This window comes from Strongylocentrotus purpuratus, unplaced genomic scaffold (assembly GCF_000002235.5).
Source record: "Strongylocentrotus purpuratus isolate Spur 01 unplaced genomic scaffold, Spur_5.0 spur5_scaffold_11, whole genome shotgun sequence".
NCBI lineage: Eukaryota > Metazoa > Echinodermata > Echinoidea > Camarodonta > Strongylocentrotidae > Strongylocentrotus > Strongylocentrotus purpuratus.
Window position 1 is genome coordinate 23,380,463 of NW_022145596.1, and position 17,856 is coordinate 23,398,318.

A 17,856-nucleotide genomic window follows, 5' to 3' on the forward strand; every position below is an offset into this window, starting at 1 on the left:
AGTGTACTTGTATAGGCACACGAGTTCGTGATCATTCCGGAATCACTATGAAATGGCTATTACTGGTCAATGAAAAATAAAATTGACGAACGAAATTGATTTATATGTCCATGTGTGTGTTTAAATTTTTATCATCATAGTTTGAATAGTGAATAATTATACTGTATTTAGTTTTTATTCACTTAGAAATTGGCGCTATGATTATGAAAAATTCTTGAAAATATGTATCTTACGCAGTATTGATTTTAACTGGCACTGTGGAATACTGTTACTGAGTAGTTTATATACAGTGTACCTCAGTGTAACGTTTTTGTAGATGGATAATTTAATTTAAAAAAAAGAAAAATGGGAGAAACAGGACAGTAAAACTTTGTTAAAAATCAATTGAAACTAGAGTTTTTACTCTTGAAGGTTGTATTTGTAATCACAACTCTTAGACGTAACTTTCGAGGACCATTTGCTTAAAACCATTTGTTGTTCGAGTGCATTTAAGTAATGCTGAATGACGTTTGTCACCACCGCCGCCTTATTGAACTATATCTTTCTTGTTTTATTACATTTATTTTTTGTTTATTTTGGGGGCAACTAACTGCAATGACACGCTTATAACGTTACTGTTGGGAGATTGGGGTCATGGAATTTCGTTGGTCCCTTTGGTTTACTTTGATTAATCTTTTTAGTAAACATAGCATGATATTAGTATTGATCTTAGGCCAGTTATAAATACATTATGAGCAAATATGTTGTGAGCTAATATATTGTTATTTTAAGCATTAGCAGTACTCGATGAAATGTTCAATCGATCTAGTTTTATTAAATGTCATTTCCCGTTGTACATTTCATTGAATTTACATGAATTTGATTGGGAAGGAATATTTGCATTTCTGTTTTGCGTAACTCGTGTAACCACTTGCTTAGTGATGAGGATGTGTTTTTTCATATATTTTTTAGTGAAATTATGTATTCGATGTGGTATGTACTGACAGTATCTATATGTAAGTCTATGTTGTGTTTGATATCACGTCTATAATTCTAACGATGCCTGTCTATTACCAATTTTAAGAATAATATTATATAATTTTCTCCTATAATTATTTGAAAGATATCAGTTTTGGCTTATCAACCTGTGCTTCAAAATAACTAGGAAGGAGAGAGGAAAGCAATTGTGATAGTTTAGTATAGGAACAGTCGTACATCACTGAGCAATACTGTATAGTTATGATAATGCTAGACTACTATACTAAGTTTAAAATTTTGAATATAAAAGGAGTGTTCTAATATTTTTTCCATACCTGATATTACTTGCATTCTGATATTGACATGAAATGCTTGCTTTTTCAAGAGCAATTATCTTGTCTTTTATGTTGATTTAGCTGTGTTTATGCAGGGGTATTTAAACTGAATACACATGCACTATTCGTAATTTCAGTATCTAATCTGGACACTTTGATTTCGCTATTGTAAACTACATAATCGTGCTCCCTGTCGGATTAAACTCGCAAACAGATTCCAGTCCCAAATATTCCAAGTTGAAATGCTACCGTCTACATTCATAGCATTGGGACTTTTCGATTTGCACGACGAGAACGTGGACTGCAACATGTGACATCCTTTTAAGGCACTGCCAGTGCCTTAAAAGGACGTCACACGTGACTGCCAGTGCCTTAAAAGGAAGTCACACGTCCACGTCCACGTCCACGTCCACGCAATTCGTAAAGTCCCTATTGTAACCGGAATGAAACTGTCCAGATTATAACATACTGAGCTTCGACAAAGGTAGAATTTCCTCTTTTCTCAGGTAGGCTTGGGCTACCTATATCCTGGACTATGTGCTACACAACTACACAATGTTTATTTTCAAGTATATTCGACATAAATTAGCACTAGTATTCGTGAGGTACATGTAAAACCCAATTTGACCAGTGGATGCTTGAGAATCACGATATGGCTATGTTTACATGAACGAATGGGGTAACAACCTTACTATGACAATGGTTCATGATGATTTTTATGTTTGTTTGAAAGTTGCATGTCTCTATGAACTTATAGGTCAGTGACCTATTGAAATTAACCCCTGACACTGGGTTCATATCGATTCATACGTATGTCGAACAAACGAATTTCACGATTAACAAACAGAAACTTAGAGTTCGGACTAACCTACTTTTGGTAAACCTAATTTTGAACAATAGCTTTAGTCCAGTTTCGGGGATTAAAGTTTATTAGACTATGGACCCAGGAGTTGAGGCAAAGAAGAAAAATCAGTTTCTCTTCCGAGACTCCTGAGCTCGAACTAAAATATTATCATTACTAGAGTCACTAACGATAATGGGAATGCTACTTTTTTTAAATTGTGCCCTATTATGTTGCGTATACCTTTTGAAGTTCTGGTCATGTATGTTCCATTGGGTCCATTGGCTAACCCTCTGTGCGAATCATATGCTTGGTATATTTTGAAAGTCTAAAGTGATATTTGAACTAATAAATATTGTATGAAATGAAAATTGCCTTGACTGTTCTCTTAATTATTATAGCCTCGAAGGAGAATGAAGCTAGATGCCAATGAGACTTCCCCGGGTACATGAACATTATTGCAATAAGAAATACAATGAAAATGCTGTTATTGCCTTTTTCTCAACTTTTAATTCTTCCGTTTGAGTTGGCTTATTTCCAACTTGACATATTATCAACATAGATAAGAAATCATATAGAAACATTTCTATAATTCCGTTCGAGTTTTAGCGGTAGCATATTTCCAACTTGACATACTATTAACATAGATATAAAATCATACAAAAACCATTTACATATTTCCGTTCGAGTTTTTGCGGTAGCATATTTCCAACTTGACATATTATTACATAACATAGATATGAAATCATATAAAACCATTTCCATAATTATTTGTTTGCAATGGCGGAAGGCGACAGGCTGCGATTCCACAAATATGGGAACCCGAGGGTCACGGGTCACGTGACCAGCTGGGAAGACGGTGCTCTACCCAGCAGGCCCAGTTTCCTGGGCCATTGGTTCCCTACACAAGATCTGGTAATCGCAGCCTGTCCCCACCGTCGGTTCATGGCGCTCTTGGCCATTCCTCTCCTTGAGGCATACTGGAAATGATTATAGTTCAGGAACGAAACAAAAGAACAAAACCCTCTCATTTCGGAATACTAAGACTTCCGGAACAGAAGCTCCAGCCAATAAGCCAAAACCGGCCGACCCTGTCAATAATGTAGTCCAACCAACCATCACAATAATCAAGCCCAACAAACCATCCATGTCAATAAACGAGCCCAACCAACCATCCATGTCAATAAGCAAGCCCAACCAACCATCCATGTCAATAAGCAAGCCCAACCAACCATCCATGTCAATAACAAGCCCAACCAACCAACCATGTCAACAATCAAGCCCAACCAACCATCCATGTCAATAAGCAAGCCCAACCAACCATCCATGTCAATAAGCAAGCCCAACCAACCATCCATGTCAATAAGCAAGCCCAACCAACCATCCATGTCAATAACAAGCCCAACCAACCATCCATGTCATTAATCAAGCCCAACCAACCAACCATGTCAATACAACAAGCCCAATTTCTTTCTTTCTTTCTTTTTTTTTTTTTTTTTTTTTTTTTTTTTTTTTTCTTTCCACAATCTGCAAGATTTCCATGAATGTTGTAGCCTTAAAAGAACAAAATCACACAGTGATTAACAGATTGTGTACCATTAAAAGAACAATAATGAAACATAAATCAATTTGACAATCCCCCCCCCCCAAAAAAAAAAAAGAAAAACAAAACAACAAAAAGCAACCTAGCAAATCTGATGTAGAAACCGAAGGAAAAAAAAACAAAAAAAACAAAAAAAACAAAACAAACAAACATGATGTCAATATCATAAAACAAGCCCAATTAACCATCAACCTTGTCCACTACTACAGCCCCATCGTGTCACTTATTCAAGCCCAAACTCTAAGGCAATGACATACGCAGAACTACCAGTCCGGGCAAGTACCACTCCGGTCTCCCTATATACATTCTCTCAATAAAGGACCGCCCCCTCCCCCTGACAACCTCCTACCCAATAATCATGAGCCTAATCCTGCCCGTCCACAAGTCAGCAAGGAATTGAGGGGAGGGAGGGAGGGAAAAACACGACCAACTCAAACGGAGTATTAGCTGAGAATGACCCATTGATTAGTAAAAATACACGTCGTGGGAAACACTTGCCTTGCGACCCCGATATGTATTACAAAAGCGCGCCTATCATTGATATTTACAAAACACGCGTGGTAAAGATTCGGCTTTGTGACCTCAATGTAGGTTACAAAGAGATGCGCCTATGTTTGATATTTGCCGACCTGCTGGGAAACATTCGGTTATTGACCTCAATATCATTTTACAAAAGAGGCGCGCTATCGTGTGTAGTCACCGGCTTGCCGCATATTTCCGGCCTACACTATTGCATTCTATTACAATTGGGTTTATTTTGATAACATCAAAATAAACGTATTATTTTATTATTATTATTATTATAAGTCGATGATGGCGTTGATTATGATGATAATGGTGATGATTATGATAACGATGATGATGATGATTATTATTATAATTATTATCATTAATTTATTATTATTAATATAAGTTGATGATGATGATGATGTTGATGATTATGATTTTGATGGTGATGATGTTGTTTATGATGACGATAATGATGATTATTAGTAGTAGTATTATTAGTTGTATTATTATTATCATTATCATTTTCATTATTATCTAAAGGGAAAAAAACATGAATCACTCGTTTCCCGTAGGCAATGGATTAAGGCATTTTCATAATTCATGTCTGATCATGGATAAGTTATCGTTTCAATGGACACGATTATCTAATATAATGATTTAATAATAATAATTTAATTTATTTTTGATTAGTCATAGGATTGGTCGCCCATTATAGGTTCCTTACCTGAGGACGTCATCACGTTCAAGCTCGGCCTACTGCGTTTTTCAATTTTGAAATGATTTGTCAACTGTGTTTTTTGAAAGGTATAATTATGTAATTGATTTATATTATATGATATGATTTATTATATACGTTAAAATTCAGACAAGGATTAAGTTTCAAGAACGGTACAACGAATCGTCTTCCTTCTCTAATAATTTAATGAAACGTAAAAACTTCTGCCCTCCCCCCCCCCCCCACACGTGCACCCAACCCTAGTGATTCGCACGCTTTGCGTGCTCACTACCGCCCCCTAAAATAAAATCCTAGCTACGCGCTTGCGTTCTATCATGGACCTACTAAGGTTCTATGATGTTGAAAATTGCAGGAAAAAACATCAAACAAACAAAAAAAACAATTTATTTCCGGTTGGCAAGTTAAACGCAGGTATTAGCAGACATATTCGACTGCCTTGTGTCTTAATTTGGTGTGTAGGTTGGTTTGGCTGTTCCCTAGTCCAGAATCTGACCGAATTAATTTTTTAATCTCCACCACAGCAACGCGATGCAATCTCCCCTACTTACTCACTGCCAGTCGAAGGTGGCGTGATACTAAAATTAGGACGCCCGGCTAAAAAAAATCCTGGGTCATAGGGCTGGTGGGCGTAGGAGTTCGTTGATAACGCCATCTTCGGCCACTTGAATCAAGTGTAGGAAATATAGACTTGTATTATTTTTGTTTCTTTTATCCTCAAGCGAAGTTTTTATTTCCATAATTTCAATACATCTACAATAATTTCTCAATGATTGAGTGAAACAATACATAGGCTAAAAATTAAAGTGTACTCAACAATTCTTCCATCTTAGTATTATCTCTTTGCTAACACATTCGGTATCTTAGCAACGACTTGAAATTTTGTTTAAGTATGTGGACTATATAGACTTCTATTATATAACAGGCCAGACTTCCCGTTCCCATTTATATTTCGCACAAAAATACGTTCACTTTGCTTCTTTGCTCTCTTATTTGCATTTAGCTTTCATAACCTAACTGATCACTGTATCCATTCTCTTCAAATTTTCATTTTCATTCCATGTATGAATTCTAGGCCTAAACAGGGGCAACATGTGACGTCATACTGGCCAAAGTTATCGAGGTTGCTGGTCCCAAACAATTTTGCTGATCCCAATCAACGGTGTGGTGATCACACCAACCCCAAAACACTGAATGTGCCCCGCTTAGGTGACGTTGCTTGAATGATTTCGCGGTGAACTTGATTGTCTGATTATCAAGATATTTATGATTGGAATTAGAAATTTGAAAAACCGTTTTCCCAACGGTTTTTATAGCACTAAATTGGGTCAATCATTATAGAATAATATCCTTCTTCACTGCCTCCTCCTTCCCCAAGGTATGATCCCAGGAGATTGACATCCCAGAAGATGAAATTATCAAGACTAGGACATCCTACCCTGATGTACTGATGAAAACATTTCCATTCTATTTTCAACCGGGTCTGTTTCTTTTCCAATCTGTCGGCCTGGATAGTGAAAATGCTACTGCGTGACGGGTATGAGGTATCATTATCAAAATAGCCTAATTTTTCATGGCTTAATGATGACATAGACATGAAACAAAAAATGAATGTTACGTACCCCCCCCCCCTCTCTCTCTCTCTCTCTCTCTCTCTCCCTCTCTCTCTCTCTCTCTCTCTCTTTCTCTCTCTCTCTCTCTCTCCATCTGTAAGTTCTTTCCACACTGCTGAAAAACTCTTTCAAATAATGAATTAAAACCATATTGTTTTGTTTTTCACACAATATTTATTCAAAGAAACAATTGAGAAACTAAAAAAAACTAAAACACATTCCATATTTGTTTTCACTTTTAAAGCACCACAAAATTACAATTTAAAAAACCCTCCACTCTCACTACATGTACGTGCATACTAATTTGATGGTTGATAACTCATTCCCGTCTATCGAATATCAGTTTGGAGGGTGAGCTTGGCTGAATACATCTACACAGACAAACGAGTCGGGAGGCTGATGGATGCAGCCTCCACCCCGGGAATTATTGAATTACAGGTATTCGGGCAACGTCAACTCATATTTGGAAAGGGGGGTTGCTCTGTTTTAAAGAAATTATGCCCCTTTTGCAGCCAACATCAAATTATGTAGAACTTTGCAGGAATTAAGAATATGTCATATATGTCCTAGCTGTGAAATTTAAACGTTAGCAGTGTCCTAATATTCAAATTATGCAAGAAAACCTGTCTACTTGCTAGACTTCACTGTCAAACACTATTGATTGACTGACTGGCTTTTTTTTTCTTTGGTATTTAACATACATATAATGAGCTGTAAAGGGTACATGAGCATTTGTCTACATCAATAACCCACTTCTTGTAATTGCCAAAATTAAACTGATTGAATCTTTGCGCAGCATAAAACGTACGACCATTCGGTACAATGGTCTGAAAATCAGATTTGACAATTAATAGTCGTTATTTTCCCACTTAGAGACATTTTCAAGCCCCTTTTTTTTAGGGAAGTTCTAAATTAGTATTATCTTTCAAATCCCGTTGGAATTTAACCTTATCATTTTGGGGGCCTGCAAATAGGACATAGTACCTTTAATATATCATGCAGTATATTGTCATGGCAACAATAGTTTTCACAATACTACACTTTGAAGTTGGACACTGCAAAGTTGATATTAGGGCAAGGGCCCTTAAAAAACCTTACTGTTAGATTGCAACTTTAGTGATGAATATAGTTTTGATTAGTACCTTCTTTAATTGACTTTGTTTTAGTTCTGAGGGCGCGTTCATGCTTGATTTTGAAGGCAGAATGAGCGATTTATAACGCTCATCGTAAACGCTCATCGTAATCGCAGTTCCACGGTGCACTGTTCATGCTCACTTCTCCAGGCAATTCTCCTTGGGTGGCCTTCAGCTGGATTCGCAAACCTGTGTGCGCATGCTACGTAGACCCACTAGAGGTCAGTGCGTTGACCCCATTTAAACGCGTTTACAAATTGTAAACGCATCTTTTTGTGAGTTTACGATCGGCGATCGTGATCGCCGTTTTTCGGTGATTCTACAAAAGTGAGCATGAACGCAATCGTGTTTTAAACTAAACGCGTAACAGATGCCTGATTCTGGCCGTCAAAATCAAGCATGAACGCGCCCTCAGTGAACTAAATACACACAAAAATAACCAACTTGCAAATACTACAAACATCAGTCGCTAGCAGAAAACGAGAAGCAGCACCACACAAATAAGCATCAATTTAACGTCTTGCGACTTTGTATATATACATGTAGAACAGTCAGCTACATTACTCGACATTTAACAATGATTTAAGCATGCATTATATAATACTTCAATTCAAAATGTATACACAATACATAAGTCAGTTTCATCACGAACATCACGGGAAACAATAGTTATACTTCTGTAAAGTAATCAGCTGTCGGTCATTTACAATCAGGCAAGGTTTAAATTTTATCAGTTTGAGTGTCTCTCTTTTCGGGTCATGCCCTAGATATTCCTTTACCGAGAGTATGAAAATCACTTATAACCTATCTAATGTCTGAACTCCTTAGTGTATTGTAGACGTAGTGTATTTCACAATCTGATGTAATTAACGTTGTTGAATTATATTTAATTATGTTAAATTATTTTCGTTCAATGTACTTACCTTATTAGGCGCCTTGAGCATCTCTTGGGGTGGATATGTGCGCATTATAAATGTTGTTATTATTATCATTATTAACTCTGTTAATTGAATTACATTGGATTGAATTAAATTAAATTGTGTTGATTTGAATTGAATTGAATTGCTTTGATAGAATTGAATTGATTTGAATTGAACTGAACTTAATTGAATTGGACTGAACTGATTTTAATCGGACTAAATTGGTTACATGTTTTGACCCTAAAGTTTCATTGCTTGACATTCAACAATTATTTAAAGCATGCATTATCTACTTTAATTACGAACTTCTACACAATACATAAGCTTCATCACGAACACCACAGGAAAAAAGTAATACTTCTGTTAAGTAATCAGCTGTCGGTAGTTTACAATCAGGCAAGGTTTAAATTTGATCTGTTTGATTGTCACTCTTTTCTCCTTGAATAAAATTGATTTGAAGCGAAGTAAATTGAATTTAATTGAACTGAATCGAATCGAATTGAACTGAATTGGTTACATGTTTTGACCCTAAGGATTCATTGCCTCAGGAAAAAAAGAGTGATACATTCGACGTCTCAGTTTGTTCTCATATCTTACACAATTGTTTTCATTCAGCGCGTGCAGATCGGGTCAGGTCCGCTCCACTTCCCACAGGCTAGGCACGCCCTCTGCGGCTGACCAACCAGGTTGTATCCCCCAAGGCACTGGAAGAACGTGGTGCTACCCATCCCGAACTGTGTGGAGTCGGCCTTTGTGTGAATGTCCGGCTCGCTACAGCGCATCGTCCAGTCCTCTATTGGAGAAACGAGTGTGAATTATTTCATCAAGAAAATCAATTACGGTCATTTCAACCAAGACTAGGGCTACTATGGAAGTAGCTGGAATTAACACCCGCCACCAGTCACGACATCAATTACAAATAACCTTGATGATCAATACGCATGAAAAAAATATACATGATGATTTATGTTTCCTCTATCTGAATAACCTACTCGTTATACTTTTAAAAAATTGAATTGAACGCAATCTACCAGAAGGTTCCATAAATAGCCACATTCTTCTTGCTAGTCTAGTGGTTTGAGAATGTGCGTGTTTGGGGCGGGGGTGGTGTTATAACGATTTTACATACGTGTATCAATCAGATGTGTTTAAAGGGAAATCCAAACTTATCTAGAGGAAAGCAGAACAATCTGAGAAGTAGACCGATGAAAGTTTGAATGAAAATCACGACCCCTTGATCAAACTTCCAATTAATAATTCGTATAAACTTAGTGATTTCATATTTAAAACATTCATGACTTTATTTTTTTTTTTTCTGCTTTCATAGCAAATTAACTTATTACAGCAACAGCAACAGAACTCGGGGCGTATAGATTCGGGGATCACAACACATCTTCGGCTGGTCCAGAATCTGGCCGTTTCTGCAACCAGCCAAAGATGGCGTTATGAGCGAACTCGTACGCCCAGGTCCAGGATTTGTTTTCACCGGGCGCCCGACTTCGAGGATCACGCCATCTTCGGCTGGCAACAAGTAAGTATAGTAGGAAGAGATGATTAAAGATCGCATTGCGTTGGTGGAGATCGTTAAAATCAAATAGGCCAGATTCTAGACTCATCTTCGGCTTGCAGAACGTCCGGGGAGATTGCGGTGATGTGTATATTTTTGTTTAAGTCCCCCACTGAACTAATTTTAGCTACTTGCGCCCTCTATATAGTAAACAATGCCTAAACGGTACCCGTTAATCCCCCACGATGCCCTTTTTCTTATGTTAATTGAGAGCTGATTTGATGAGATAACCACCTGTCAGTGACCTTGCAGGGAGGTCTATGCCCAACTAGTGCAGAGGGGCTTAAAATGAAATCGACCTGATCCTGGACTAATCCATGTGAGGATCACCTTACCTCTGACTACGATGACAACCTGTTCGCATCGCCCAGTCTCGGTCTGGTCTTGCGGCCTCAACACCTGAGTATTTTCTGGACAGTACGTGGTACCACCGAGTTCGCCAATCCTGAACTTTGGTTTCTTAGAACAGGGCGATGAAACCCTGACCTGACCGCCCATCTTAAAATGGGTGCAGGTTTGCCCCTCCCCGCTGGTCACACTCGTCGAGATGTAGGAGAAATCGACGCCATGAACCCTTGGAAGGAAGAAAAAGAGAATCCATAACTATTATCGTTCATCAATATTTGTATCATTCTTATTATTGGCCTAAACAATTCATACATTGTACATAAACAAACAAACAAACAAAGGAACTTATTCCAAATAGATATTAAAGGGTGCCTTTTATGTACTTTTTCTTCTCTGATGGTCAACAGTAGTCGTCACCACAACATAGACATAAGAATATTTCAAGATATTTTTGTTAAAAGTTGTTAAAAAGAAACATACCATATCTTTGAAGATATGCACAATATTATTTGGGTATCTATTCCCTGTCATTAATCTACATTTGCCATACTCCACCCAGGTGAGGTAAATGGGTAACCGGTAGGAAGAATTTCTAATTGTATGATTGCAGGACCCTCGATGAGAACAGTATGAATACTGATGAAGCTACCCTTGGTAAACAAGTCATACTATTATTATTATCATCATGATAAACATCATATCTTACTCGACAGGGACGAAACTGGCGACCCGTTTGCAGTTCTTCTCGTAGCACGTCTTGATGATCAGACAGGATGTCTCTGGCCAGGGTTGGATGGCGCTCCACCATGTGAAATGGCGGGCCTGGAAGCTCCACACCAGTTCTCCGGCCTTATTCTTCAACTTACCGATGCCATCTTCTTTCCAAGTGCCTGCATACAAAGAATACATAAACATGAGAAAAGGAAATATTATAGGAGATTTAATTACATGTACAAAGAACACTTGTCATTCGTTGCTTCGTGCAAGAAGTACAAGTAAAGTCTGAACGTTAAAGAGAAGGTTGAGTTCTGGGAAGAGGTGAAAAATAATTTGTGAGCATTACTCATTCTTATTATGCAAGTATGGGAGAACATCAGTTAAGACATGTTCCCTGAAAAGCATGGCTCTTCAAATGCCTTCATATTCTAAATATGCATGTAACATCGTAAAAATCGGGGGCCGGCTTTTTACGCCACGTGTTCCTGTAGTCCCATATACATCTTTCTGTGCAAGTGTTTGTAACTTTACCAAGACTTGGCCAAATTTCTTATCATTTTGATGATTCCAGAACCTTGCAATACACACAAATTCTTATATGCTAGATGATCAACCTTTTCTGATCGGTTCCACACCGTTGATTTCAATGCAATCGCATGACCAGAACTCAACTTCATCTTTAACACGTTATAAAGAACGGAATCACATTGGACCGGTTTGCTCCCATATTCAAATTTGTATGCATATAATTTTGTAAACAAAGGTTGTTCTTGCCAACCTAAAAGTTTTCCCGAAGCTTGTCCGACATAGCAACAAATAATATATGCAGACCAGGTATTGTAATTCATTCATTAATGACAGGTTAATAGAATAACTCGTCACTTTTTTTTGTTGATTAAACGAATTCGTTTTCATTGGCTGCCTGTCGTAGCAACAAACGGAACTGACAAAAGACTTTACTCCGTTTCGTTGACAATCAGCCATGCATGAAGTCTTTCGTCTATGGCTGATCGTCAACGAAACGGAGTTAATTCTTTTGTCAATTCCGTTTGTTGCTACAGCAGGCAGCCGGTGAAAACGAACCCGTTTAATTAAAATTATTTTTCCTGGTTGAGGTGTCATATGAAAGGGCAGAAACCGAACTTCTAGAAACGTGATTTTCACTTTAAAGGGATCCGGTAACTTTGTCTCAGATTCTGAAACAAAATTCTGGATTTAGCTCATGATGCAATGATAATTATAAACCTTTAGGTCAGTCAGGAACCCCATGACTTTTACAAGCCGATCGCCCGTCTGATTATCAAGATATTTATGATTGGAATTACAAATTTTGAAAACCGTTCGCCCGACGGTTTTCATAACACTACAGTCTATTGGGGAAAACGAGTATGGTAAAACCGGTCACTCAAAGATTTTTACTTTTTTGAGGCACTTCTTGATCATTTTGAAGCGCAATTTTTTTAGGGATTCAATATTACACCATATCACAGACACTTATAACACGTAGGGCCGTGTATCTCAGATTTAACATTGTTAAACGATCCCTTTAAAATTCAGATACCGCCCGCTAAATGACTTTTTGGTTGGATTTTAATCACTCATGCGTGAAATATGCATCATATGAGTTGCATCAAATGAAAGAGGAGGATCTAAGTTTTACAAATATGTGTCATTTATTATTTATGATTGCGATTAAGTTAAGATAAAACATCAATAATTCTCGGTTTCGTTTTTTCTGGGACGCACTGTATAGAAATGTATGAGGTCATGGGTTCGAACCCCGGCCGCGTCATACCAAAAGACGTTAAAAGATGGGAGTTGTTGCTACCTTGTTTGGCGTTCAACAATAAGGGATAGAGCAACGTCGATCTGGCGCTGCTCAGTGGCTGCCGGGCTCACGATCAATTGGGCAAAAAGAATTTCCGTTTCGGTTTAATAAAATTTGGAGTGGACTATTAGGCTATTATTATTATTATTATTATTATTATAATTATTATTATTATTATTATTATCATTATTATTATTATTATTATTATTATTATTATTATTAAAATAGACTGGGCTCTGTTTCATAAAACATTTCGTCAATAACAAGTACCACAGTTCTATGACGCATCTGCTCTTAGCCAATTAACTGTGGCAAAGATGTCAGTAGCTTATAACAATTATTGTATCTTGTTATTGATAACAAGTTTTATGAAACGGGCGCAGGTCTGCGAGAAAAAATGTCGGTCTATCGTAGTCGTAGATACAAGGATGGAAAATGCTGATCTGTCGTAGATAAAATCACTGCATGCGTTTAAAAAGAGACTGAGAAAGTATAACTGGCTATTGAATCTGATACTGAATAATTTTGAAAAGATTGTTCATAGGGATCATAGAAGCGCTCTTACATATTTCTTTATGATTTAAAATGTTTAAACGTAATATTTTTCCAGATCCCCCCCCCCCCCCCCCTAAAGAGAGCGTTGTCTTTTCATTTTCAGAGCTACTTAACTCTTACCTGTCATTTTATCAAAGTACCAGGCTGGGATTTTGGTTCCATGATGGGCGCCTCTCGGCTTCCTATCGAGAGGAAATACGGCATTGAATGGCAGCACGACGTCGACGAGATCATCGGTCTCCGCGTTGACCACCGTCACTTCGGCCATCGAAAAGGCCTCTAGTCCGGTCAATTTCATACCTTGATTAGGAGAAGAAAAAGATATGTTGGTATATCAGGAAAAGATTTTCCTAAAATAAACCTATTAAATACAATTTGAATAGCACTGTCCATCACACATTACGTACTCTGAAATGACTTCTATGCGTATTGAAATTGCCCCGAGTTTAATCTGTGACAGTCTGTGTGACCGCGTGTTGAACGAAGAATGCTAATATTGTACTGTTTCACTCCTCTTTTGTGAAAATTTGCAAGGATGTTCGTGTACCACAATAACGATCAACAATTAATTGGTTGATAACTATTTACGAGGCGGTAGGGTACTGAAAGGTCGTAATTACGTGGAAATAACCAATATTCGGTCAACCACCATTTATATATTCCGGCCGGAAGATGGTATATTTTATTTGTTTGTGTATCTTGAAATCAGATGACAAAAACACGCCGCCACTTTGATTCCCCCATCGTGTCAAAGGTTTATGCTCGCTCGCTTCGGTTTCTCAACAAAGAAAGAAGTATCAGTAAAAAAAAAAAAAAAAAAAAAAAAAAAAAATGGCTCACCGTCTGGTGATTCTGTTGCACCAATCAGCTCAGGAACTTCTTTCAATTCAGTTGGATGACTTGTATGCACACCGGAGAATCTAACCTCGACGACACTCCCATCTGTGACGTTCAAACTCCCTGTAAGTTATGCACATTGCGAAATAAAAAAATATTAAGGTTATATGTTTTGCCCGCCTGGATACCATACTTTGTCGTGTGATGTTCTTGTTTTTTTTCCTTTTAATCTTTTTCTTCTTCTTTAACTTCATATTTCTAAACAATCATAATCAACAACAAAATATTTTACAAATTAAAAAAAAAACATACAAAAAAAAAATCGATAACAATAATTTGCTACAAAATTGCTACATTTAGAGCGGACGTACGAACACATTTGATTGCCAACTTCTGGAATTCGATTAGAACATTGTTTGTGAATCTTTTTTTACCTGCTGGGATGTCGAGTCTGTAAGGAATTTTGTGTTCAGGATGTCTGAACTCTACAGAATGGTCCTCCTCAGACATCCAGACGAATTGCTCCGTGAACGAGTGCTTATGAATCAAGATTGGAAGAACATTTTCTGAAAGAAAGAACATGAAATCGAATATTTGACTTAATATCAAAGGAATGGCATACTGCGTATATGTTAGTTTGGTTCCATTTTGTCAGCCCTGTTGTTGATTTATGTTTTGGTTTGTTCTAAATATTTCCCTTGTCTTGCCACAAAGATAATAATCCCTTATTCCTATTGTTGAACCGTATTTTATTTAGAGCACTTAAGGGATCTGGCATTAGGACGTTATTGCGACCTCAATCACTTTAACAGTACTCTCTTTGCGTCCTCGACACAAAGGGGCGTAGTTAGCCGACACAACCTTCTAATCATCTCCCTAAAGCAACATAATGTGTGCATTCTCATTCCGTGTTCGTATGAAACACTGCAGTGGGAAAACAACTAATCGCCGTATTAGCTAGAGCCCGTTAGAAATTAGTCGTCATTTTGATGAGAGAGTTAGATGATAAACGCAGTCATCATGACCGTCCATGAGCAAATAAGGACAACAGAGCGCCGTTGACGCAACGCGAAGTTAACAAGGTTTTTGGACTCTCTGCTACCTTCAATGTTACTATATTTTCACTCAGTAAGAGTTTGAAGGAAATCGAGATTTCATTGCACTGGCTGATCGTGGAACCAGCCTAATGACGTTGATTGTCAATCCACGATAGTGTTACACAAGGTTTGTTTCCATTCATTATCAAAGTGCATACTTACTCACTCCTGGTTGGAAACAGTAGGTGAATGATGTCTCCAGATACCCCGCCTTGGAGGCCACGACGATGACGGGCTCGTCTAAGGGTATATCCAGCAAAGCAAGGCCGTCCCCGGTGGTGTAAGCAGTGATCAACGAGTCATTCACCGTCGAGGAGTTCGTCATGGATGAGTTCCCTGTCGACGAGTTCGTCATCGAGGAATTCGTCATTGACGAGTCCGTCATCGAGGTATTCGTCATCGAGGAATTCGTCATCGAGGAAATCGTCATCGAGGAATTCGCCATCGACGAGTTTGTCATTGAGGAATTCGTAATCGGGGAGATCGTCGTTGTCGTCACGGGGAAAATTTCGATGGCCGGTCTGATTATCCGAACCTGTACGTTAGGGAGCAAAGCCTGCTGGGTCGAACCGTCCATGGTCAACACGGTAAGTCCGGTCGGAGGGGGAGTAGGGGGAAGGGTGGTGGGTGTGGTCTGGGGAATGGTTGTCGCCGGTTCTAAAGTTGTTGTCGGAGCTGGCTGTGTTGTAATCATTGGTTTAGAGGTTTTGGATGGCTCCGTGGTGGCCGAGGGATCTGGAGTTGTTTAAGTTTCATGATAAGTAGTTGGTTCAAGATTAAACGTTCGGTCGGAGGTCGTCAGGGTTATTGTTGTTGCAGGTAATTGTTGTAGGAGGCAGGGCATGTGCGAGAGAGAGAGGTAGTAGCAGCCACACATGACACCAAAGGTGTAGATGTTGGAGATGTTGTGCGCGGGATAGTAAGAATTAAAAGAAGAACATGGGAAATATTAAGTGAAATCATGGAAGGTTTCGAATTGCATACATGTACGTTCTTGCATCACCCTAACATTTCTTATATGTGATTTTTTTCTACAAAACGAAGAAAAGAAGACAATCAACATTGATATTAGCATTTGCTTCGTAGGTATATTTAGTTCCCTGCATTCCTGGGTGATTGCAGACACTGAAATTATGATTCAACACAGGAAGTTTAACAAAACTGCTAAATCTTCTTGTATCATTGATCTAAGTAAGAATCGGCAACGATCATGATGATCCTAGGATATTGTGTATTAAAATCTTCTTTTCTGGGTCCATTATGCAACCGCTCATGAAAATCTCCACGAGATAAACAAAAATCGACTTCGTGATCCCTCACCCACTCCCTGCCCTAATGAATCAGTTTTAAGTAGATAAAGATATAGCGCTATTCTTTTTTGAAACTGGGCGTAGTTTTACCTCTTAACACGAGGACGACCTCTTCGCACTGCCCCATCTGAGCCTGACCCGGCGGTCTGAGCACCAGCGTATCGTACTCCAGAGGGCAGGACGAGCCACTTACGGGGTTACCTGCAACCAGCTTGGTCTTCCGAGAAAAGGGGGACGAAATCCTGACGTTGCCCCCCATTTTAAATTGGGCACATGTCCGCCCCTCTCCGCTGGACACAGTTGAGGACGAATAGGAGAAGTCGACGCCATCGACCCTGGGGAGGAGGAAATAGTGACAACCTTGAAATTTCGTCTACTCCTGCAAACACAGGGTAGCACTGGCAAGGAAAAATAATTTTTCTGATAGACGACCTAACTTTGTTTTTTATCAGTAGTACAGTTGTACAGGTTCTTCTTTATGGCATTGTCACTTTCTAGGATAGTACGTGTATCTTTAATATGTGGAACAAAGTTCTTATTCTGAGTGGTTATTAGTTTGCCGCCCGATCCCCAAAAATATGCAGTTTCTTTCACATTTTGCCATGTAATAAGACTAACTGAACCGGTATGATTAAACTTCCCCTATTGTGTCTAGGTGCAATTGTGGGCACACAAACAGACATTAATACTTAATCGGTAGAGAAGAATAAATTATTAAACATTTTTGACGTATAAGGTAGAAATGTTACTATTCCAAAGTAATCATGGTAAATAACATTTGATTAATGATACTTAGGGCCTAGACATTGGCTGAAATTCCATCTTCTCCTCTTCTAAATCTTTCAACAATCTTATTAAATAGAGAAAAAGAGGATTGTCCTACTCGACGGGGGTGAAGCTGGCGATTTGTAGGCATTTCTGGTCGTAGCACGTCTTCACGATGATGCAAGAG

General features: G+C 38.4%; 2 protein-coding genes across 2 annotated transcripts; both read right to left on the reverse strand.

The window, feature by feature from the left end:
* Nucleotides 1–8,873: 8,873 nt before the first annotated feature.
* Nucleotides 8,874–13,837, reverse strand: LOC115922296 (sushi, von Willebrand factor type A, EGF and pentraxin domain-containing protein 1-like). Its single transcript, XM_030980924.1, has 4 exons — nucleotides 13,781–13,837; nucleotides 11,267–11,450; nucleotides 10,548–10,786; nucleotides 8,874–9,438 (listed from the first exon to the last, which is right to left on the reverse strand). Exons 1-4 carry the CDS (start codon nucleotides 13,785–13,787, stop codon nucleotides 9,257–9,259), a joined length of 612 nt encoding a protein of 203 aa, XP_030836784.1. The 5' UTR covers nucleotides 13,788–13,837; the 3' UTR covers nucleotides 8,874–9,256.
* LOC115922117 (mucin-6-like) lies at nucleotides 13,792–17,843 on the reverse strand. The gene is made up of 7 exons (XM_030980201.1): nucleotides 17,788–17,843; nucleotides 16,995–17,239; nucleotides 15,757–16,329; nucleotides 14,932–15,063; nucleotides 14,501–14,620; nucleotides 13,878–13,960; nucleotides 13,792–13,842 (listed from the first exon to the last, which is right to left on the reverse strand). The coding sequence occupies exons 2-7, from the start codon at nucleotides 17,161–17,163 to the stop codon at nucleotides 13,792–13,794; spliced, it is 1,128 nt and encodes a 375-aa protein (XP_030836061.1). The 5' UTR covers nucleotides 17,164–17,239; nucleotides 17,788–17,843.
* Between the last annotated feature and the right edge of the window lie 13 nt (nucleotides 17,844–17,856).